This window comes from Scyliorhinus torazame, chromosome 3 (genome assembly GCF_047496885.1).
Source record: "Scyliorhinus torazame isolate Kashiwa2021f chromosome 3, sScyTor2.1, whole genome shotgun sequence".
In the NCBI taxonomy this organism is placed as follows: Eukaryota; Metazoa; Chordata; class Chondrichthyes; order Carcharhiniformes; family Scyliorhinidae; genus Scyliorhinus; species Scyliorhinus torazame.
In genome coordinates, this window is record NC_092709.1 from 185,772,472 (window position 1) to 185,797,534 (window position 25,063).

The 25,063-nt window shown below is 46.1% G+C and overlaps 1 protein-coding gene across 5 annotated transcripts in view; it reads left to right on the forward strand.

Annotated features, from left to right (window-relative positions):
• Positions 1 to 25,063, forward strand: part of klhl5 (kelch-like family member 5) — a 252,038-nt gene that overhangs the window by 132,070 nt on the left and 94,905 nt on the right. For all 5 annotated transcript variants that reach the window (XM_072496580.1, XM_072496579.1, XM_072496578.1 and 2 more), the window contains one exon: positions 22,193 to 22,405. In XM_072496580.1, coding sequence (XP_072352681.1) covers positions 22,193 to 22,405 — 213 coding nt within the window. The remainder of the gene's footprint in view (positions 1 to 22,192; positions 22,406 to 25,063) is intronic.

Here is a 25,063-nt window from a genome sequence, read left to right on the forward strand (position 1 = left end):
GAAATAGCGGGGCACCTGGAGGGAAATTGTCCCATTGGGCAGACGCAGCATGGGTTCATAAAGGGTAGGTCGTGTCTGACTAATTTGGTAGAATGTTTTGAGGACGTTACCAGTGCAGTAGATAACGGGGAGCCAATGGATGTGGTATATCTGGATTTCCAGAAAGCTTTTGACAAGGTGCCACACAAAAGGTTGCTGCATAAACTAAAGATGCATGGCATTGAGGGTAAAGTGGTAGCATGGGTAGAGGATTGGTTAACTAACAGAAAGCAGAGAGTGGGGATAAATGGGTGTTTCTCTGGTTGGCAACCTGTAACTAGTGGGGTCCCTCAAGGATCAGTGTTGGGCCCGCAGTTGTTCACAATTTACATAGACGATTTGGAGTTGGGGAGCAAGTGCAATGTGGCAACGTTTGCAGACGACACTAAGATGTGTGGTAAAGCAAAAAGTGCAGAGGATACCGGAAGTCTGCAGAAGGCTTTGGATAGGTTAGGTGAATGGGCTAGGGTCTGGCAGATGGAATTCAATGTTGCCAAGTGTGAGGCTATCCATTTTGGGAGGAATAACAGCAGAATGGATTATTATTTAAACGGTAAGATGTTAAAACATGCTGCTGTGCAGAGGGACCTGGGTGTGCTGGTGCACGAGTCGCAAATAGTTGGTGTGCAGGTGCAACAGGTGATTAAGAAGGCTAATCGAGTTTTGTCTTTCGTTGCTAGAGCGATGGAGTTCAAGACTAGGGAGGTTATGCTGCAATTGTATAGGGTGTTGGTGAGGCCGCATCTGGAGTATTGTGTTCAGTTTTGGTCTCCTTACCTGAGAAAGGACATATTGGCACTGGAGGGAGTGCAGAGGAGATTCACTAGGTTAATCCCAGAGTTGAGGGGATTAGATTATGACGAGAGGTTGAGTAGACTGGGACTGTACTCATTGGAGTTTAGAAGGATGCGGGGGGATCTTATTGAAACATATAAAATTATGACGGGAATAGATAGGATAGATGCGGGCAGGTTGTTTCCACTAGTCGGGGAAAGCAGAACTAGGGGGCATAGCTTCAAAATAAGGGGAGGTAGATTTAGGATGGAGTGTAGGAGGAACTTCTTCACCCAAAGGATTGTGAATCTCTGGAATTCCTTGCCCAGTGAAGCGGTTGAGGCTCCTTCTTTAAACATCTTTAAGAAAAAGATAGATACCTTTCTAAAGAATAAAGGGATTCGGGGATATGGTGTACGGGCCGGAGAGTGGAGCTGAGTCCACAAAGATCAGCCATGATCTCATTGAATGGCGGAGCAGGCTCGAGGGGCCAGATGGCCTACTCCTGTTCCTAGTTCTTATGTTCTTATAAATGACAATGTACTGAGTAGTATTTCTGTGAAAAAGACTCATCTTAGATAAATGTACAACAACAAATTATATTTGTATAGCACCTTTAACTTGATACCACACACCAAGGCATTTCACAGGAGCATTTTAAAACAAAACACAGCGCCAAGCCATATAAGGAGATATTCGGTCAGATCACCAAAACCTTGAGGTAGGTTTTGAGGAATGTCTTAAAGGAGAAAAGTGAAGTAGAGAGGCGGAGACATTCAGGCAGGGAATTCCAGAGCTTGGGGCCTAGGCAATTGAAGGCTTCGCCATTATTTTATTATTTTTTTAAAATTGAAAGTATCCAATTATTATTTTCTTTTTCCCAATAAGGGGCAATTTAGCATGGCCAATCCACCTAACCTGCACATCTTTGGATTGTGGGGGCGAAACCCACGCAGACACGGGGAGTGACCCAGGCCGGGATTCGAACCCGGGTCCTCAGTACCGCAGTCCCAGTGCTATCCACTGCGCCACATGCCGCCTGGCTTCTCCATTAATAATGGAGCAATTAAAACGGGGTTTCTCAAGAGGCCAGAATTAAAAGAGAATAGATATCTTGGAGGGTTTGCGGGCTGGAGGAGATTAAAAAGATTGGGAGGGAGACCGCGAAGGAACTTGAAACCAAGGATGAGAATTTTAAATTCAAGATACTGCTCCATCTGAACCAATGTCGATCCGCGAGCGCAAGGATGATAGGTGAATGGGGAAACCAGCCAGGAGTGTTAGAATAGTCAAGCCCAGAGGTAACAAAGACATGAATGAAGGTTTCAGCAGCAGAAGAACTGAGGTGGGAAAAGTCGAGCGAGTAACGGAGATGGAAATAGGTTGCCTTCGTGATAGCACAAATATATGGTTGGAAACTCATTTCAGGGTCAAATATGACACCAAGGTTGCAAACAGACTGGTTTAGTCTCAGGCTGTTGTCAGGGAAAGGGATGGATGGAGTCTGTAGTTGGGGAACAGAATTTTGAGCGGAGATCAGAAAACAATCGCTTAAGTCTTCTCAATTGAAGGAAATTTCTGCTCATCTGGACGCCAGATAAGTAGCCTGATCATTTATGTAACAATGAAGGAGTCAGGAGAGGTGGTGGTGAGGTGCTTGTGTACATGTGGAAACTCACACTGTGCTTTCGGATGATGTCACTGAGAGGTAGCATGTAGATGCAAAATTGGAGTTGGCCAAGGATTGATCCTTGGAGAACAACAGAGATAATAGTGCAGGTGCAGGAAGAGAATCAATTGCAACTGATACTCTGGTACCTGCTTATTAAGAGGACATTGAACAAACTAGCTGCCCGGTATCATTCACATTTGTTGTGCAGCGCCTTTAGAATGGGCAATTATAGGATCCAGTTTTTAAACTTTCAGAATTATTTAAGGATACATATTAGCTGAATTTTTGAAGTCAGAACCAGGCCAAATACAATAAGTTGAGAGGGGAAGTGAAGAGGAAATTACGCTGGGAAAGAGAGAAGGTGAGAATAGAATGGTGTAGTGTCCTTTGACCTGGTACAGTGTTGGTAATTTCCTCATTTAGTGGTGCAGTCATTTGATAAATTTGTTTAATTTACTGTTCCCCCCACTGGGATCTTAACAATGGCAGTTAACATAAAAAGGCACCTAAAAATGTCCTACTAGTATGTAAATAGTAAATGGGTAGTAAGCGATAGGATGGGACTCCTTATGGACAAAGAGAATGATTCCATGCGTTGGGGTGCAGGGCAAGGCTAGATTACTAAATGAATAGTTTCGAAGAAGAGAATGCTGACAACATAGTGGTAGAAGCAGGGATGGTAGAGATAATGGATGGGGTGAAAATTGAAAGGAAGAATATAGGAAGAAGGAGCTGGATATGCATACAATGAATTAAGTGCATGATCTGGATGGCTTGCATCCCAGGTTGCTAAAAAGAGTGGAGACTAGGAAAGGGCTTGTGTGATGACCATTGACCCAGAGGAAATCCGTCTGTAGAATCTGCAGTTTTTAAAAAAAAAACATTTTAATTAAAATTTTCAACATTTCAACATTTTTACAACAATACTCAACCCCCTCCACCTTATCCCTTGGCAGCAACCAGATCTCCAAAATGTCAAACAAACATACCCCATCTCTGGTGGAATCCCTCATCTGCCCCTCTCAGAGCAATTTTCACCTTCTCTAAATACAGGAACTCCATTAGATCCCCTAACCACGCTGAGGTGCTGGGGGGAGAAGCTGACATCCACCCCAACAGGACCCACCTGTGAGCAATCAACGAGGCGAAGGCTAAAACGTCTGCCTCCGCTCCAGTCTGCAGCTCCGGCAGGTTTGACACTCCAAATATGGCCTCCAGGGAACCCGGCTCCAAATCCACGTGTAGAACCTCAGACCTGGTGCTGAAAAACGATCCACAAAATTTCCCCAACTTCGGGCAGGACCAGTAAATCTCCCCAACTTCGGGCAGGAACAGAACATATGGACATGATTGGCTGAGCCCCTCCCTCGCCACTCACTGTAAATTCATTGCAGTTTTAAAGTAAGCCTACTTGTAACAACAATAAAGATTATTATTTTTAGTTCTAAAATCTCCAACCAGTGGAAACAGTTTATTTTTATCTACACTGACTTTCCCTATTAATATCTTGAAGACTTTGATCAGATCACCCCTTAATCTTTTAAATTCAAGAGAAAACAGGCCTAATTTGTATAATCTCTCCTCATAAATTATTCCCTGAAGTCCAGGTATCATTCTTGTAAATCTACGTTGCATTCCCTCAAAGGCCAAAATATTATTCCTAAGGTGTGGTGCTCAGATCATCTCTCAGTCATCCAAGTGGGGTTTAACTTGGGCAACAACATAACTTGTGCATTCTTATACTCCAGTCCTCTAGATAAACCTACCAGCATTCCATTGGTCTTCTTGATTACTTTCTGCATTTGTTCGTGGCATTTTAAAGATTCATGCACCTGAACCTCCAGGTCGCTCTGGACACCCACTGAATTTAGCTTCATACCATCTAGAAAGTATCCTTTTTTGGTCAAAAAATGGATAACCTCACACCTGCATACATTGAAATCCATCTGCCACCGTTTTGCCCATTTACCTAGTCTATCAATATCCCTTTGTCATTTTATTCTGTCATCTACACTGCAGTTGGGTGGTATTTTATTCTATACCACCCAACGTCATTTCATCAGCAAATTTGGGTACAAGACTTTCTATGCCATTATCCAAGTCATTAATGAATGTGAACAATTGAGGCTGTAACACGGATCCCTGTCAGACACCACTAGTCCCATCCTGCCAATTTGAATACCTATCCATTATCCCTACTTTCTGTCGCCTGCACTCAACCAATTTCCCAGCCATGTCAGTAATTTTCCCTCAATTCCATGGGCTTCTACCTTCGTTACTAGTCTCTTATGTGGGACTTTATCAAATGCCTTCTGGAAGTCCATATCAATAACATCCAGAGACATTCCCCTGTCCACTACCTTAATCACCTCTTCAAAAAATTCAATGATGTTTGTCAGACATGACCTACCTGTCATGAATCCATGCTGGCTCTCCCTGGTTAACTGAAAATGTTTGAGGTGTTCACTGCACACAGCACTCTAGCTGTGACCTAATGAATGTTTTATAGAGCTCCACCATAACCTCCCTTCTCTTATATTTTATGCCTCGGCTTATAAAGGCAAGAGTCCCAGATGCCTCCTTTAACCACCTTATCACCCTGGTCCTGCTGCCTTCAGGAATATTTGGACCTGCACAAGGTGCCTTTGATCTTTTGTACTTCTCAGCATCCTATCGTTTTGGGCAAGAGATTCAGGGGGAATGTGTGGGAGAGCTGTTTTCAATCAAGTGGTAATAACCTGGAACTTGCTGCCTACGATTGTGGTGGAAGCAGAAATGATTAATGATTTTAAAGGACGGTCATTTGAGGGAAATAAACTTGCCGGACTACTAGGGTAGAACAGGGAAATGGTTGGGTTTCTCAACAAAGAACCTGCATTGACTAGATGGGCCGAATGCCACTCTCTGTGCTATAATGACTCTCTATATCCCCAATTATTTTCATAATGTCTGAATGGGTGTCAGTTAGTTCCCAATTGTAATACCGCAGTAACACCATATTCATTCGGAATTCAGAAAAAATGCTAATACTGCGGTGTTACCGTAAATTAACAATGTATTCAACTGAGGTTGAGTGCTTTCATGCAGTGAGCAGGCGATGTACAAATCCTAAATAGAAAAGTATTTTTAGAAAATCATTTCCACAAATAATTACCCTTGTCGGATGGGCACTCTTGGAGCCTCTCTATTATGATGTTATTTAGTTCCCAATGGTGATCTGAAATTGCTTTCACTAGTAATCTTTGATATGTAGTCAGAACTATTCCTTTCCAGCAGCTGTTGCTATGGAAACTGCTTGAACCTAGCTATTCGCGTTCATTTAAATTGTATTAATCTCTCAATAATTAAATGGATTTACAGGGATACTATACCATAATATGTAATGTTTCTTTCAAACAAATTAAAGGGAAAATAAGTGTCTATTTGCAGTACTTTATGTTGGTGGAAATACATTGAAAACAAATAAATAAAATTATAGTGAGAAAATATGTTTCTGAATATTTCACCTTTACGTTAAGCATAGTATTCAGGGCTCCTCCAATTCAAGGTCACTCTGTCTTTTCACTATCAGTTCAAGCTCCTAAACTTTGGAATGACTCAATTTATCTTACTGGTAATCCTACTATTATATTGGCCTGGGAGCCTCGTGATCCCAGGAAAACATGCTACCAGATGGTATGCTTTGTACTCAGCTGCTACTTTATTCTGCTTGGCTCAAGTGGCTCCAGATCAGTTCCTGAATCCAGTTAAGGAGAAATCCCATCAAGACACTAGTGTATAATGGTACACCTCCAAACATAGGTATGCATCGAAGAACGTAACAAAAATACCTTTGATTGCATGTGAAATGTGTTTATAAGGAGTGCCTCCATTTAATCTCATGAGCTGTTAGTGTTTGCACTAATGCCTGTTAGCTAAAGCTGTTTCATGGATCCCCTTTTAAAGGAGTCCTATTTCTAAATAAACGACAGAATCATTCGAAAACGATTCTTAGAAACTGCAATATAGATGGACAGTGTTTGCCCATGGCTGCATTTAACTGGAACTATCTACTCAAAACCAAACTCCCTGTCCTTTTCCCGCATCCAGGACCTATTGAGAAGTTAGAGAAGCCCAGAAAGGTAAGTTTAGAAGAGCATTTTTCGCCAGTGGTTGCACTTCCTTCAGATCATAAGTAAAATCTAAGCCTCTGCTGCAGTGCGCTATCCCAATGCCACCCTGCCCCACCCCTCCATCTCCCTAGCCCTCCAGCCACAAAACCCCACAGTGAGCCAAGTTGTGGACTGACTGACTTCCTGTGGCCTTCTTCCACTGCTGGTGTACGGTCTTTAAGCTGCTTGAACTGGCCAATGGAATCCAACTTGCACAATGTGGTAGTATGTATTAGGGGTCATGTGGGACTGTGAAGCCGTGATGCTATTGGCTGACAGATCCCGGGTCCTGGTTGGCTGTTGACTCCTGGCTCCGCCCTGAAGGCGGAGTATAAGAACGCGAGCTTCTCCCCGCCGCTCCATTCTGTTGCTGAACTGTTGGGGACAAGTCTCACTTAATAAAGCCTCATCGACTTCATCTCTACTCGTCTCTCTCGTAAGTCATTGTGCGCTACAATTTATTAAGCGAGCTTAAAGGACTATGGAGCTCCGGATCGCCCCGGAATGCCTGCGGATCAGCCCCTACGCATCGAACTTGGCAGCAGTTTTTAAACACTGGCAAGCTTGTTTTGAAGGCTACCTCCGAACGGCCCCCGGCCGGATCACAGAAGACCAGAAAATGCAGGTCCTGCATTCGAGGGTAAGCCCGGAAATTTACCCTCTCATAGAAGACGCAGAGGATTTCCCGACGGCGCTCGCAGCACTGAAGAGCATCTACGTTCGCCCCGTGAACCAGGTCTACACACACTACCAACTCGCAACGAGACGGCAAAGTCCCGGAGAATTGTTAGAGGAATTCTACGCCGCGCTGCTAATTTTGGGACGGGGCTGCAGCTGCCCGCCGGTGAACACGATTGAACACACGGACATGCTAATTCGCGATGCGTTTGTGGCAGGTATGAACTCTCCCCAAATCCGCCAAAGACTTTTAGAAAGAGAGTCGCTAGGACTCTCAGAGGCACGGGCCATTGCAGCTTCCCTAGATGTGGCCTCGAAAAACGCCCGCGCCTACGGCCCCGACCGCGCGGCAGCCCCTTGGGCTCTGTGGACCCCCGTCGCGACAAATCCCCCCCCCCCCCCTCCCTCACAGGCTTGCGCGGTTAAAGCGCCAGATCATCCCGGGGGGGCCCGCTGCTATTTCTGTGGGCAAGCGAAACACCCCCGGCAGCGCTGCCCGGCCCGCGCAGCTATTTGCAAAAGCTGCGGCAAGAAGGACCATTACGCGGCTGTGTGCCGGTCCCGGGGGGTCGCTGCAATCCCCGGAGAAGAACGAGCCCAGCGCATCCCAAACGCTCCCCAACCCCCCCCAGCACCCCATGTGCGACCCGCGGGCGCCGCCATTTTGGGTCCCGGGCACCACGAGGGGAGGATGGGCGCCGCCATCTTGTGACTCCGCAGCAACGTGCGATTCATGGGGGTGGCCATTTTGCCCACCCCCGACCACGTGCGCTCCATGGGGGCGGCCATTTTGTCCACCCCCGGCCGCGTGCGATTCATGGACGCGCCATCTTGGATGACAACAATGGACCCCAGCATCGACGGCTCCACGGGGTCCGAAGAAGACGCTGAGACACTACGACCACGACTGGCTTCGGTGACGCTGGATCAATCACGGCCCCGGACGCTCCAGACGACGACAACAACGGTGCTGATCAACGGACACGAGACATCATGCCTGATCGACTCCGGGAGCACCGAAAGTTTCATTCACCCCGACACGGTAAGACGCTGTTTTCTGACCATCCATCCAAGTACGCAAAAGATTTCCCTAGCTGCAGGATCCCACTCCGTAGAGATCAAAGGGTTCTGCATCGCGAACCTAACAGTGCAAGGGAGGGAGTTTAAAAACTACAGGCTCTACGTCCTTCCCCAACTCTGCGCGCCCACAATACTGGGATTAGATTTCCAGTGTGACCTGCAGAGCCTAACATTTCAATTCGGCGGCCCAATACCCCCACTCACTATCTGCGGCCTCGCAACTCTCAAGGTTGAACCGCCGTCCTTGTTTGCAAACCTCACCCCGGATTGCAAACCCGTCGCCACTAGGAGCAGACGGTACAGCGCCCAGGACCGGATATTTATTCGGTCTGAAGTCCAGCGGTTGCTGAAGGAAGGCATAATCCAGGCCAGCAATTGTCCCTGGAGAGCCCAGGTGGTACTAGTAAAGACCGGGGAAAAGCAAAGGATGGTCATAGACTATAGCCAGACCATCAACAGGTACACACAGCTAGATGCGTACCCTCTCCCCCGCATATCCGACATGGTAAATCGGATTGCCCAGTATAAGGTTTTCTCCACCGTGGACCTCAAGTCCGCCTACCACCAGCTCCCCATCCGCCCAGGTGACCGCATGTACACAGCCTTCGAGGCAGACGGGCGTCTATACCACTTCCTAAGGGTCCCATTTGGTGTCACGAACGGGGTCTCGGTCTTCCAACGGGAGATGGACCGAATGGTTGACCAGCACGGGTTGCAGGCCACGTTCCCGTATCTCGACAACGTAACCATCTGCGGCCACGATCAGCAGGACCACGACGCCAACCTCCAAAAATTCCTCCAGACCGCTAACGCCTTGAACCTCACATACAACGAGGAAAAGTGCGTTTTTAGCACAAACCGGTTGGCCATCCTGGGATACGTAGTGCGCAATGGGATAATAGGCCCCGACCCCGAACGCATGCGCCCCCTCATGGAATTTCCCCTCCCCCACTGCTCCAAAGCCCTGAAACGTTGCCTGGGGTTCTTTTCATATTACGCCCAGTGGGTCCCCCAGTATGCAGACAAGGCCCGCCCGCTAATACAGACCACTACCTTCCCCCTGTCGACAGAGGCTCGCCAGGCCTTCAGCCGCATCAAAGCAGATATCGCAAAGGCCACGTTGCGCGCCATCGACGAGTCCCTTCCCTTCCAGGTCGAGAGCGACGCCTCCGACGTAGCTCTGGCAGCCACCCTTAACCAAGCGGGCAGACTGTGGCCTTTTTCTCCCGAACCCTCCACGCCTCAGAAATCTGCCACTCCTCAGTGGGAAAGGAAGCCCAAGCCATAGTGGAAGCTGTGCGACATTGGAGGCATTACCTGGCTGGCAGGAGATTCACTCTCCTCACCGACCAACGGTCGGTAGCCTTCATGTTCGATAATGCACAGCGGGGCAAAATTAAAAATGACAAGATCTTAAGGTGGAGGATCGAGCTCTCCACCTTCAACTACGAGATCTTGTACCGTCCCGGAAAGCTGAACGAGCCGTCCGATGCCCTATCCCGCGGCACATGTGCCAACGCACAAATAGACCGTCTCCAAGCCCTCCACGAGGACCTCTGCCACCCGGGGGTCACTTGGTTCTACCATTTTATAAAGTCCCGCAACCTCCCCTACTCCGTGGAGGAGGTCCGTACAGTCACCAGGAACTGCCTCATCTGCGCAGAGTGCAAACCGCACTTTTTCAGGCCGGATAGAGCGCACCTGATCAAGGCTTCCCGCCCCTTTGAACGCCTCAGTCTGGATTTCAAAGGGCCCCTCCCCTCCACCGACCGCAACACATACTTCCTGAACGTGATGGACGAGTACTCCCGTTTCCCCTTCACCATCCCCTGCCCCGACATGACAGCGGCCACAGTCATTAAAGCCCTTGGCACCATATTCACACTGTTCGGTTGCCCCGCATATATCCATAGCGACGGGGTCCTCCTTCATGAGTGACGAGCTGCGCCAGTTCCTGCTCAGCAAGGGCATAGCCTCGAGCAGGACGACCAGCTACAACCCCCGGGGGAACGGGCAAGTAGAGAGGGATAACGGCACGGTCTGGAAGACCGTCCTACTGGCCCTACGGTCCAGGGATCTCCCAGTTTCCCGGTGGCAGGAGGTCCTCCCGGACGCCCTCCACTCCATCCGGTCGCTGCTGTGTACCACCACTAACCAAACGCCCCATGAGCGCCTCCTTGTCTTCCCCAGGAAGTCCTCCTCCGGAACGTCGCTGCCGACCTGGCTGGCGGCCCCAGGACCCATCTTGCTCCGGAAACATGTGCGGGCGCACAAGTCGGACCCATTGGTCGAGAGGGTTCACCTCCTCCACGCGAACCCGCAGTACGCCTACGTGGCGTACCCCGACGGCCAACAGGACACGGTCTCCCTGCGAGACCTGGCGCCCGCCGGCAACACACACACCCCCCCGACACCGATCATCCCCTCCCTGCCACCGGCGCACCCCGCGACCGCCCCCTTCCCGGGAGGATCGGTCCTCCTCCCGTGTCCGTCCAGGAGTGAAACAGGAACAAACACCGAAACGCTCCCGGAGACGACAACGCCGGAACAAGCACCTGCACCACCACCGGGGCTGAGGCGATCGACGAGGAAGACCAGACCGCCCGCTCGACTCGTGGCATCGGCGTGACACCAAGAATGTTGTTGGACTGTAACAAAAAAAAATTTCTCTTACTAATATTGTAAATAGTTTCACAAACCTTGTACATAGCCCAGTGTAGGGCTAAAACTGTAATGACATGCCCGAAATTTTCCTCCCAGGACCAGCCTTGTAAACCCCTACCACCATGCGAACCACCACCCCGCCGGGTTCATTTTTAACAAGGGGTGAATGTGGTAGTATGTATTAGGGGTCATGTGGGACTGTGAAGCCGTGATGCTATTGGCTGACAGATCCCGGGTCCTGGTTGGCTGTTGGCTCCTGGCTCCGCCCTGAAGGCGGAGTATAAGAACCCGAGCTTCTCCCCGCCGCTCCATTCTGTTGCTGAACTGCTGGGGACACGTCTCGCTTAATAAAGCCTCATCGACTTCATCTCTACTCGTCTCTCTCGTAAGTCATTGTGCGCTACACACACCAGCATGGATTTGTTGTTTGCTCCCAGTTTCCAGCCAGGAATTAAAATTGACCCGAAAGTCTCTGCATTGATACATCATTCCCTGTTCTTTTGATCCTCTAGATCAAAAAATGTGTTCTGACTTCCTCTTTTCTTCTTTGAGTGATAATATGAAGACTGGAGCCCCTTGTTATCAATTCACAAATCAATGCAATCAATCTATTGCTGGTTAACCTTTCCAAACCTTCATAGTTTTGGAAACAGCATAATTTGAAAACTTTTATTAGATGGCCTTTGCTATTTAAGTGAAAAAGGCCCCAATTTTTAACGCCTTCATTCATAATTATATCGAGTATTATTCAAATTACTCTAAACTTGCTCTAATTTGTTTCCTAGTCCAGAGTGCCCAAAATCACACTCAAAAATCCAGTTGTACCCTAATCAATGCCTGGTAAAATAATCGGGCACTTCCTTACTTTTGAATTGAATGCCTCACACCGAGAATCCCATTTGCCATTTTATGTTTTTGTAACTGCACTCACTCCTCATTCCAAATGATCTTCTCCTAAATGTATTGATTTCTAGATTTTCTGTTGCTCCATTCACTTAAAAAAATCACAATTTAGAAAAACCTCCTTTCACTTCTTTTTCCATGTATAGTATTTTACTTTTTTCTGCTTTAAATTGCCTCTCAAATATCTAGCGTACTGTTAGCCTGTTTAATGTATTTCTATCTCCCGCATTCTTCCTAAAACATCGCATGCTCCTAATTTTCTATCATTACCAAAGTTTATAACATTCCTCTTGCTAAATCTAAATCATTTATGGAGATTGAAGAACTTCCACCTCAAATTTCTAGGGCTAACCATCACCTATTTCCCACAAATTGAAAAAACTTTTGTTTGCCTCCACTCTATGCTTTTCCTCTTTCAGCAATTTAACTCTGTTTTAGCTACACTTCCTTTAAACTCTGGCAGCAATTTTCATATTACACCACCTAGAAACAGTAGCAGGCCCATAACCAGAGGAAACCCACGCAAACATGGGGAGAACGTGCAGACTCTGCACAGACAGTGACCCAAGCCAGGAATCGAACCTGGGACTCTGGAGCTGTGAAGCAACTGTGCTACCGTGCTGCCCCAACAACACTCAAGAAGCTCGACTCCATCCAGGACAAAGCAGTCCGCTTGATTGCTCCCTCTTTCACAAACATTCCAATTCTCCACCACCGACGAACAGTGGCAGCCGTGTGCACCATCTACAAGATGCACTGCAGTAACTCACCAAGGTTCCTTAGGCAACACCTTCCAAACCGACGACCACTACCATTTAGAAGGACAAGAGCAGCAGATACCTGGGAAACCCACCACCTGGAGGTTCCCCTCCAAGTCACTCACCATCTCGACTTAGAAATATATAGCCATTCCTTCACCATCACTGGGGCAACATCCTGGAACTCCCTCCCTAACAGCACAGTGAGTGTACCTAAACCTCAAGGACTGCAGCGGGTCAAGAAGGCAACTCACCACCACCTTCTGAAGGGCAACTAGCGATGGATGAAAAATGCTGGTCTAACCAGTGATGCCCACATCCCATAAATGAATAAAAAGAACCTCCCCATCACCAAAATAATGTTTCACATAAAATCAACCTCCAGGTCGTTTTATGCATAGCTCGTAATTCGATACCTTTATAAAATCTATATTTCATGGCAATTATATCTTTCTTATTGATGGATTCTGTGATTTAGTCAGAATATTTCATTTTCAGTTAATTCCAGTATCCGAATGTACCACTGCATGTAAGTCCAAAACCGATGGTCCCAACCTTTATATAGCAGTTGCCGCAAAGCTCATCAATGGTTTAATCTTATTAAACAGTGACCAATGATATACTTTGGTAAACAACACATGTGGTTAGTTAATGACCATCTGAATTATTATTTTTACCGGTCGAGTATCCTTTATCAGAAACCCTCTGGGCCAACTGCATTCTGGATTTCAGAACATTTTGGTTTTTGGATACCGCAAATAAACTTGCATTACAATCGCCTAAGCCTAGACTAGCTACAGTCTAAAGTAAATAAAATGGCTAGAAAAGTAAGATGTAGCACTGAATAATAAAAACATAATAATAAAACTGTAATAAGTTTTCTTTTTGACCTGTTCTTCACAAGAATCGCAAGGTAAACAATGCAGGCAAGCAACTAGATTTCCCCTGCTAAAGGCCAATCAGGTTCAAAATAAGTGGAGCTTTTTGGATGTGTTTGGTTGTCGGATTTACAGATAAAGGATACTCGACTTGCATATCGGAGTATTAGTGTGACCGTATAATTCAGTTATTGAAATAAAACTGTAGATACTAACGGAATTTGACTTGCGTTATTTGTGTTTGTTCTTGTGATGTGGGTGATTGTGATGAGGCAATATCTATTGATCATACTTGAGGATATTCAGAATCAACTGTGTAGTGAGGGACTCGACTGCATGTGAGCCAAATGGGGTGAGGTGGCGAGTTGCTTTCCTTAAAGGACATTGATGAATCAGTTGGGTTTTTCTAACAACCCAGCAACTTTCAACATCATTCTCTGGTACCAGCCCACAAACTATCACATTTAAAATTTCAATTTTACAACTCGCCATGCTAGAATTTGAACTTGGAACATGCAGATTGCTAGTCCCATTCCGTAACCACTATTCATGTGTCTCTGTGCCTTTATTTTCTCTCTTCATCTACCTTATTTACTGTGAGATCTAAAAAGGATTTCAAAAGCTTGTTATTCATAAGAGTCCCACACGTTTCTCTAGCCCCAAAGAGCAGGTGCTTAAATTTAAGATTGAATTCCTTTTGTACGCCAAGTAAGATGGAATATATAACTACTATCGTGTCAGATTCAATTTATCAGCTGAATTCTCCTATCGAAGAACATAATATTTTCTACCACTAACTAATCTTAGTGATCACTGCAGCATTAAAAGGCCCTCATGCATCCGGCCACAGTCCCATTCCAGACTCATTTAAATATATGAGGTTTGATTCAATCAATCACGGCGTTGACGACAACCACAAACAGCCAAGGATTGATCGATAGGCAAAAGCTTCAGTAGTTTTTAAATAAATGGGGCAGACAGAAGAGTATGAAATGAATCACGTATTGTCACAAGCAGGCTTCAAATGAAGTTACTGTGAAAAGCCCCTAGTCGCCACATTCCGGCGCCTGTTCGGGGGAGTATTTCATCACTTCTTCTGTTTTGGCACTAATTTACTGGCATACTGCTTATCCCAAATAAAAGGAGCGGTGCCTCAGCTTACAGCCAAAGAAATACTGAGGTGATTTTCAATTGCAGCCACCCATGCACTCCTCAGATGGACCTGTAGATAGATGAGCAGCAAGTCCATCGGCTTATAGCAAGAGACTAATTCAACGACAACGATAACAAATTAAATATGAAAATCAATGTCCGACAACATTTTTTGGACAGATGTCAAAGATATCCCTCGGTATATTTATTGTTACTTGTTACCTGTATTGGACAAAGATGCGAGCTCTGCATAATAATGTAATGTCCTGTTCTTTATTCAAATATTCATCATCTTTTCAGGTGAAGTATTGTACAGTATTTGTGATGAATAGGCAGAATATTCTGAATACATTCTGCTTCATAACCTTTTTCAAAAACAATAAAATATGTTGCCTTTGAGGAGTAAAACAGAAGAGATTCCAGTTTATAATATTAATATCTTTTTGTATGATTTTAATTTTAAAACTAAAATTTTGGAAGAGTCTCAAATAGTCACTATTTTAAGCTGTGAATTTTTCACATGTTGAGGAAATTAATATTTTCCAGTGACTGTCAGCATCAAGCATTAGTTGAAGAACAGCAAAAAAACTAGATGTAAGGTGTCACTTTTTCTACATCATGATAAGGCACATTATTTTCTATACCATCATCATAAGGTGAGAAACTCCAAAGGAGGTGCAGGAACATAGCGAGCCGAGAACAGGCTCTAAAATGGCAAAGATTTCTGGTGGACTCCCATTCTGTCTAGCAAGAGTCCATCAGGGCAGCTGCAAGTTTGGCCACTTTCTGGAAATGCATGGTAGTTTCCAGGATGGTCGTGTGGAGTCGGAGTCTTATTCCATATGGCGATTTTCATAAAGGATTGGAACAAGGTTTGGGACACAAAAGATCACAAAACATCAAATGTGGCAGGGGGATGGGAACCAGATTAGGAAGTTAGAGGTCAGTAAAGAGGCAGCAACTAAAGCCAGTAAGGTACTAGATAATAAACTCAATGTGACTAAGGGGAAGAGTAGACAGGGAGGAGATGATGAACGCAAAGGGACAGGTGGTCTGAGGTGCATTTGATTTAATGCGAGAAGTGTAGCAGGTAAGGCAGATGAACTTAGGGCTTGGATTAGTACCTGGGAATATGACTGGTATTACTGAGACTTGGTTGAGGGAAGGGCAAGACTGGCAACTAAATATCCCAGGGTATAGATGCTTCAGGAGGGATAGAGAGGTAGGTAAAAGGGGTGGAGGAGTTGCATTCCTGGTCAGAGATGATATCACAGCTCTGATTAAGGAGGGCATGATGGAGGATTCGAGCACTGAGGCAATATGGGTAGAGCTAAGAAATAGGAAGGGTGCAGTAACATTGTTGGGACTTTACTACAGGCCTCCCAAAGGCGAGCGTGAAGTAGAAGTACAAATATGTAGACAGATTATAGAAAAATGTAGGAGCAATAGGATGGTCGTGATGGGAGATTTTAACTTCCCCAACATTGAATGGGACTCATGTAGTGTTGGAAGCATAGATGGAGCAGAATTTGTAAGGAGCATCCAGGAGAGTTTTTTCGAGCAGTATGTAAATAGTCCAACTCGGGAAGGGGCCATACTGGACCTGGTATTGGGGAATGATCCGGCCAGGTGGTTGAAGTTTCAGTCGGTGATTACTTTGGGAATAGCGATCACAATTCCGTAAGTTTTAGAATACTCATGGACAAAGACGAGAGTGGTCCTAAAGGAAGAGTGCTAACTTGGGGAAAGGCCAAGTATAACAAAATTCAGCAGGAGCTAGGGAATGTGGATTGGGAACAGCTGTTTAAGGGTAAATCCACATTTGAAATGTGGGAGTCCTTTAAGGAAAGGTTGATTAGAGTGCGGGACAGACATGTCCCTGTGAAAATGAGGGATATAAATGGCAAGATTAGGGAACCATGGATGACGGGTGGAATTGTGATACTAGCTAAGATGAAAAAGGAAGCATATATAAGATCTAGGCGATTTAAAACTGATGAAGCTTTGGAGGAATATCAGGAAAGTAGGACAAATCTCAAATGCGCAATAAAGAGGGCTAAAAGGGGTCATGAAATATCTTTGGCTAACAGGGTTAAGGAAAATCCCAAAGCTTTTTATTCGTATATAAGGAGCAACAGGGTTACTAGAGAAAGGATTGGCCCACTCAAAGACAAAAGAGGGAATTTATGCGTGGAGTCAGAGGAAATGGGTGAGATTCTTAATGAGTACTTTGCATCGGTATTCACCAAGGATGACGGATGTTGAGACTAGGGATGGATGTTTAAATACTCTAGGTCAAGTCGGCATAAGGAAGGGGGAAGGTTTGGGTATTCTAAAAGGCATTAAGGTGGACAAGTCCCCAGGTCCGGATGGGATCTATCCCAGGTTACTGAGGGAAGCGAGGACGAAATAGCTGGGGCCTTAACAGATATCTTTGCAGCATCCTTGAGCACGAGTGAGGTCCCAGAGAACTGGAGAATGGCTAATGTTGTCCCTTTTTTTAAGAAGGGTAGCAGGGATAATCCAGGGAATTATAGACCTGTGAGCTTGACGTCAGTGGTAGGCAAACTGTTGGAGAAGATACTGAGGGATAGGATCTATTCACATTTGGAAGAAAATAGACTTGTCAGTGATAGGCAGAATGGTTTTGTGCAGGGAAGGTCATGTCTTACAAACTTAATAGAATTCTTTGAGGAAGTGACAAAGTTAATTGATGAGGGAAGGGCTGTAGATGTCATATACATGGACTTCAGTAAGGCGTTTGATAAAGTTTCCCATGGCAGGTTGATGGAAAAAGTGAAGTCGTATGGGGTTCAGGGTGTACTAGGTAGATGGATAAAGAACTGGCTGGGCAACAGGAGACAGAGAGTAGTGGTGGAAGGGAGTGTCTCAAAATGGAGAAAGGTGACTAGTGGTGTTCCACAGGGATCCGTGCTCTGACCACTGTTGTTTGTGATATACATAAATGATCTGGACGAAGGTATAGGTGATCTGATTAGCAAGTTTGCAGATGTTACTAAGGTTGGTGGAGTTGCAGATAGTGAGGAGGACTGTCAGAGAATACAGCAAAATATAGATAGATTGGAGAGTTGGACGGAGAAATGGCAGATGGAGTTCAATCCAGGCAAATGCGAGGTGGTGCATCTTGGAAGATCTAATTCAAGAGCGGACTACACGGTCAATAGAAGAGTCCTGGGGAAAATTGATGCACAGAGAGATCTGGGAGTTCAGGTCCATTGTACCCTGAAGGTGGCAACGCAGGTCGATAGAGTGGTCAAGAAGGCATACAGCATGCTTGCCTTCATCGGACGGGGTATTGAGTACAAGAGTCAGCAGGTCATGTTACAGTTGTATAGGACTTTGGGTGGGCCACATTTGGAATACTGCATGCAGTTCTGGTCGCCACATTACCAGAAGGATGTGGATGCTTTAGAGAGGGTGCAGAGGAGGTTCACGAGGGTGTTGCCTGGTATGGAGGGTGCTGGCAATGAAGAAAGGGAGAGTAGATTAGGATTGTTTTCATTGGAAAGAGGGAGGTTGAGGGGGGACCTGATTGAGGTCTACAAAATTATGAGAGGTATGGACAGGGTGGATAGCAACAAGCTTTTTCCAAGAGTGGGGGTGTCAATTACAAGGGGTCACGATTTCAAGGTGAGAGGGGGAAAGTTTAAGGGAGATGTGCGTGGAAAGTTTGTTACGCAGTGGGTGGTGGGTGCCTGGAACGCTTTGCCAGCGGAGGTGGTAGAGGTGGGCACGATAGCATAATTCAAGATGCATCTAGACAGATATATGAACGGGCGGAGAATAGAGGGAAGTAGATCCTTGCAAAATAGACGACAGGTTTAGATAAAGGATCTGGATCGGCGCAGGCTGGGAGGGCCGAAGGTCCTGTTCCTGTGCTGTAATTTTCTTTGTTCTTTGTTCTTTGTTCCCATTGCTGGGCCCTTATGCAAGACCCAGCAATGAACTGGCACAGATATGTCCATTCTTACAAATAATGCTTCCCTGGCGACCCCCAATCATTATCATACACCAGAGACTACGGACTTTGGAAATTTAGGATGATGTGGCAATTCATAGATACAGTACGAAGTCTTACAACACCAGGTTAAAGTCCAACAGGTTTGTTTCGATGTCACTAGCTTTCGGAGCGCTGCTCCTTCCTCAGGTGAATGAAGAGGTATGTTCCAGAAACATATATATAGACAAATTCAAAGATGCCAAACAATGCTTGGAATGCGAGCATTAGCAGGTAATTAAATCTTTACAGATCCAGAGATGGGGTAACCCCAGGTTATAGAGGTGTGAATTGTCTCAAGCCAGGACAGTTGGTAGGATTTCGCAGGCCAGATGGTGGGGGATGAATGTAATGCAACATGAATCCCAGGTCCCGGTTGAGGCCGCACTCATGTGTGCGGAACTTGGCTATAAGTTTCTGCTCGGCGATTCTGCGTTGTCGCGCGTCCTGAAGGCCGCCTTGGAGAACGCTTACCCGGAGATCAGAGGTTGAATGCCCTTGACTGCTGAAGTGTTCCCCGACTGGAAGGGAATCCAGGCAGGAATGTTCCCTTCCAGTCGGGGAACACTTCAGCAGTCAAGGGCATTCAGCCTCTGATCTCCGGGTAAGCGTTCTCCAAGGCGGCCTTCAGGACCGCGACAACGCAGAATGGCCGAGCAGAAACTTGTAGCCAAGTTCCGCACACATGAGTGCGGCCTCAACCGGGACCTGGGATTCATGTCGCATTACATTCATCCCCCACCATCTGGCCTGCGAAATCCTACCAACTGTCCTGGCTTGACACAATTCACACCTCTTTAACCTGGGGTTACCCCATCTCTGGATCTGTAAAGATTTAATCACCTGCTAATGGTCGCATTCCAAGCATTGTTTGGCATCTTCGAATCTGTCTGTATATATGTTTCTGGAACATACCTCTTCATTCACCTGAGGAAGGAGCAGCGCTCCGAAAGCTAGTGACATCGAAACAAACCTGTTGGACTTTAACCTGGTGTTGTAAGACTTCGTACTGTGCTCACCCCAGTCCAACGCCGGCATCTCCACATCATGGCAATTCATAGATAGACCTCTTATTTAATGTCTAAAATTCAAGCTAGAGATATTAGTGGAACCACAGCGTATTTCTTTGTTTCCTGTTTGTTTGATTAACCGTACAGAAACTGCAATGCATATCTATACGGTGATGTATCACTTATGATGTATTAATCAGGTGACTTTGATGATGCATGTTTACATGTAGTACTCAAAATCCTAATTTGTATATGTCATGTTAAAGAAAACAGCATCTTAAAATCCCTCTTTGCTCTTAACTATTAGGCTTTATGCAGCCAAAAATCCTCACTTCCTCTGTTGCACCCTCACCATGAATCCAGCAGAAGTACAGTGGAAAGTATGTAAAATATATTGGGTCATGCAGGTACCATCTCTTACACTGTGCTGGGTATTCTCATAGGGCCTTGTAGTGGGTGAAGTCTCTGCTTTCCCCTTACACAACCAGTGATGTGGAACAGGTGAGAATTCCTTGGGCTGGGAATTTCCAAGATCTTGGCCTCTTGACTACCTGACACTTTTAGAAGCGCTCATGCTAAGAAGGGTGATGCACCTAGCCTCTTCAGGGACAGAACCTTAGGGCCCACCTGAGGGTACACACCTGGACACCTAATAATAATCTTTATTAGTGTCACACGTAGGCTTACATTAATATTGCAATGAAGTTACTGTGAAAATCCCCTAGTCGCCACACTGCGGCGCCTGTTCGGGTACACAGCGGGAGAATTCAGAATGTCCAAATCACCTGACAAGCATGACTTTCGGGACTTGTGGGAGGAAACTGGAGGGCCCGGAGGAAACCCACGCAGACACGGGGAGAACGCGCAGACTCCGCACAGACAGTGACTCAAGCAGGGAATCAAATCCAGGTCCTGGTGCTGTGAAGCAACAGTGATAACCACTGCTACTGTGCCATCCTTCTAAAGAAGGAAGAAGATCACAAGACAATTTGGCCTTTTTCATTTATTTACGGAATGTGGGTGTCGCTGGTTAGGCCAGCATTTATTGCCATCCCTAGTTGTCCTTCAGAAGATGGTGGTGAGTTGCCTTCTTGAATCGCTGCAGTTCTTGAGGTATAGGTACACCCACTGTGCTGCTAAGGAGGGAGTTCCAGGATGTTGCCCCAGCGACAGTGAAGAAACGGCGATATATTTCCAAGTCTGGGTGGTGAGTGACTTAGAGGGACACCTCCAGGTGGTGGGGTTCCCAAGTATCTGCTGCTCTTGTCCTTCTAGATGGTAATAGTCGTGGGTTTGGAAGGTACTGTCAGAGGAACCTTGGTGAGTTACTGCAGTGCATCTTGTAGATGGTACACATGGCTGCCACTGTTCGTCAGTGGTGGAGGGTTTAAATGTGGAAGGGGGAGCAATCAAGTGGACTGCTTTGTCCGGGATGGTGTCGAGCTACTTGAGTGTTGCTGGAGCTGCATGCATCCAGGTAAGTGGAGAGTATTCCATTAAACTCCTGACTTGTGCTTTCCAGATGGTGGACAGGCTTTGGGGAGTCAGGATGAGTACTTGCCATAAGATTCCTAGCCTTTGACTTGCCCTGGTAGCCACAGTATTAATATGGCTAGTCCAGTTCAGTTTCTGATCAATGATAACCCCCAGGATGTTGATTGTGGGGATTCAGCGATGGTAATGCCATTGAATGTCAAGGGGTGGTGGTTAGAACCTCTCTTACAAAGGGAACTGTCAGGGGAATATTTTGTTTCTCCCGAGGAGGGGTGGGTGGAGGCAACAGCATGTCAAACCCCCGTCCAGGCTCTATATACTTCAGTTCGGCAGCTTCTTGCAACTGGCCGTCACCCAACGCATGTATTTAATGTTACAGGTACTGCCATACAAAGTACGTGGTCCATTGGGTCAGTGGTAACATCCTACACTCTTTGCCTCAGTACTTTACCTTGCTCTGTCAAGCAAAAAGGACACTGCAAGATCCAAATAAAGCTATCAAAACAAATGTTTAACAGGAAAGCGCGAGTTCAGAGTTTTCAGCTAGCTCAAATGCACAATCAGCTAATTGTGTATACATGTGTCTTGCATAAGGAAACTCATTGCATAAATTCCAGGTCTGCTGATTTTATGGTTCTGTGATGAATGAATCATAAAAGTTGTTGTACAGTCATTTTTGTAATTCCTCCATGTACCTAAATTATGCATGCACATCAGTTATTCACTTTTGTGCTTTCAGGTAACAACATATGGCAGAAGGCACGATCTGTTTAATACTTTTTAGATGCAACAACCTACGTGTTTCACATTTTTTTGTGAGAGGGACTTTGAATTGTGCATTGGTTTTTAATCCCGTTTTTAAATATTTACAGCGAACCTGCTTGAGAGGAATACATGGTGATATTTCTTTTTTTATTCCAGGAGCACTTCATGGATGTGATAAGGAATCAGGAGTTTCTGTTACTGCCAGGAAATGAGATAGTTAAATTGTTGGCCAGTGATGACATGAATATACCAAATGAAGAAACCATATTGAATGCACTGCTTAGCTGGGTTCGGCACGATACAGATAACAGACAGAAAGAACTTAGCAAACTGCTGGCATACATCAGACTTCCTCTGCTCTGTCCTCAGGTAAATCACATCTTGTTTTCAGTTACTACACGGTCTTGTGGTCTTTCAATTAACATTTAATTGATTCCTTTAATTCACTAAAGGGGCACTTCTTCAACAATATTTGGCAAACCTTCCATTTCAGAAAGAATAAAAACCATCAATAAGTGATGTAGGGTGCATTTTAATTTAGAATCATAGAATCCCAGAAGAAGGTCATTCGGCCCATCGAGTCTACACCGACCCTCCAAACACTCCACTTAATCACCTGCCCATCCTGCCCTATCCCCGTAACCTAAACTGCACATCCATGGACACTAAGGGACAGTTTAGCACGACCATTTCACCTAACCCGCACATATTTGGACAGTGGGAAGAAACCGGACCACCCGGAGGAAACCCACACAGCCACAGAGAGACTGTGCAGACTCCACACAGACCCACGGTTGGACTTGTTCTTGAATCTGTGAGTATCATAGAATCCCTACAGTGCAGGACGAGGCCATTTGGCTCATTGAGTCTGCACTGACCATTCAAAAGATTCAATCACCTACCCTATCCCTCTATCCCTGTGACTCCACCTAATCTTTGGACACTTAGGGGCAATTGATCAGAGCCAATCCACCTAACTTGCACAACATTGGAGGCTGATTTTCATCATGATTTACATAATTTTCTTTGAGATGATTCTTTTTAAGATCAGAGGAGCAGTCAGATAGGTACTTAGCCCATTGCTACAATCAAGGAAATTAAGTGCGTAAATCAGAATTGCAGCATTCCCACCAAATGCTTCTTCCCAGTTTTTCAGGTACAGGGGTCACGGTTCATGACTTGCCCGCACCCAAAGAACAGGAAAGCTGTATTTGTAGCCCCCGCACACTCCTTTTCACAGAATCTCACAGTGCAGAAGAAGCCCTTCAGGCTCATTGAGTCTGCACATGAAAAACACTTGACCTACCTGCTTAATCCCACTTACTAGCACTTGGCCCATAGCCTTGAATGTTATGCTGTACCGAGAGCTCACCCAGGTACACTGTAAAGGAGTGAGGCAACCCGCCTCTACCAGGCAGTGCATTCCAGACCATCGCGACCCTCTGGGGGAAAAGGTTTTTCCTCACAACCCCCCTTAACCGCCTGCCTTTCACCTTGAACTTGTGGCTGGCCTTCAACTAAGGGGAACAGTTGCTCCCTATCCATGCCCCTCATAATCTTGTACATCTCGATCAGGTCGCCCCTCTGTCTTCTCTGCTCCAGCGAAAACAACCCAAGGCCTCTCCAACTTCTCTTCATAACTTCAGTGTTCCATCCCAGGCAACATCCTTGTGAATCCCCTCTGCACCCTCTCCAGTGCAATACATCCTTCATTTAATGTGGCAGCCAGAACTGCACACAGGCCTCATCAAAGTTCTATATAACTGCAACATGACCTCCCTGCTTTTGTGATCTAAGCCTTGATTGATAAAGGCAAGTGTCCCATTTGCCTTTTCACCACCCTATTAACCTGCCCTTCTGCCTCAGAGATCTATGAATAAATACTCCAAAGTCCCTTTGTTCCTCAGAACTTCTTAGCTCATTGAATATTTCCTTGTCAAATTACTCCTTCCAAAATGTTGCCCCTCACACTTTTCAGAGTTAAATTCCATCTACCACTTTTCTGCCCATTTGACCATCCCATCTATATGTTCCTGGAACCCAAGACACTCAACTTCACAGTTAACCACCCAGCCAATCTTTGTGTCATCTGCAAACTTACTGATCCCGCTCCCCACATAGTCACCTATGTTATTTATGTAAATGGCGAATAATAGGGGATCCAGCACAGAATCCTGTGGCATGCCACTGAACACTGGCTTCCAGTCACGAAAGTAGTCTTCTGCCATAACCCTCTGTCTCCTACAACTAAGGCAATTTTAAATCCACCTTATCAAATCACCCTGTATCCCATGTGCATTTGCCTTCTTTATAAGTCTCCCATGTGGGACCTTGTCAAAGGCTTTGCCGAAATCCATATAAACCATCAATTGCATTACCCTCATCCACATACCTGGCCACCTCCTCTATAAAATTCAATAAAAATTTGTAAGGCAGACCCTCGCTCTGACAAAGCCATGCTGACTATTCCTGATCAAACCTTGCCTCTCCAAGTGGAGATAGATTCTCTCCTTCAGAATTTTCTTCAGTAGTTTCCCTGCCACTGATGTGAGACTCACTGGTCTGTAGTTCCCTGGTTTACCTCTACAACCCTTCTTAAATAGTGGAATCAGATTAGCTGTTCTCCAGTCCTTTGGCACCTCTCCTCTGGTTAGATCTCGCAAGGCGTAATGGCCGTTGGGAATCCCAGGGGGCCTTTTCCCGGGATCCATCGGCCGTGTCCCATTCCAATCCCAGCAGGACGTGGCTCGTAGATCACGCCCATCATCTCTCCTTACTGCAGTAATTGACACCTCAACTAATAATGCAATGCATCCTCCTCTTTTATCCCCTCCGCTGTCTCGCCTAAATATTTTGGGCGGGATTCTCCGACCCCCCCCCCGCCGGGTCAGGGAACCCCGGGGGGCAGCGCAAATCCCGCCCCGACGCCGGCTGCCGTATTCTCCGGCAAAAGGTTTTCGGGCGGGGGCAGGGTTCACGCCATGCCGGTCAGGGGCCGTTGGCAGAGGCCCCACCTGGCAATTCTCC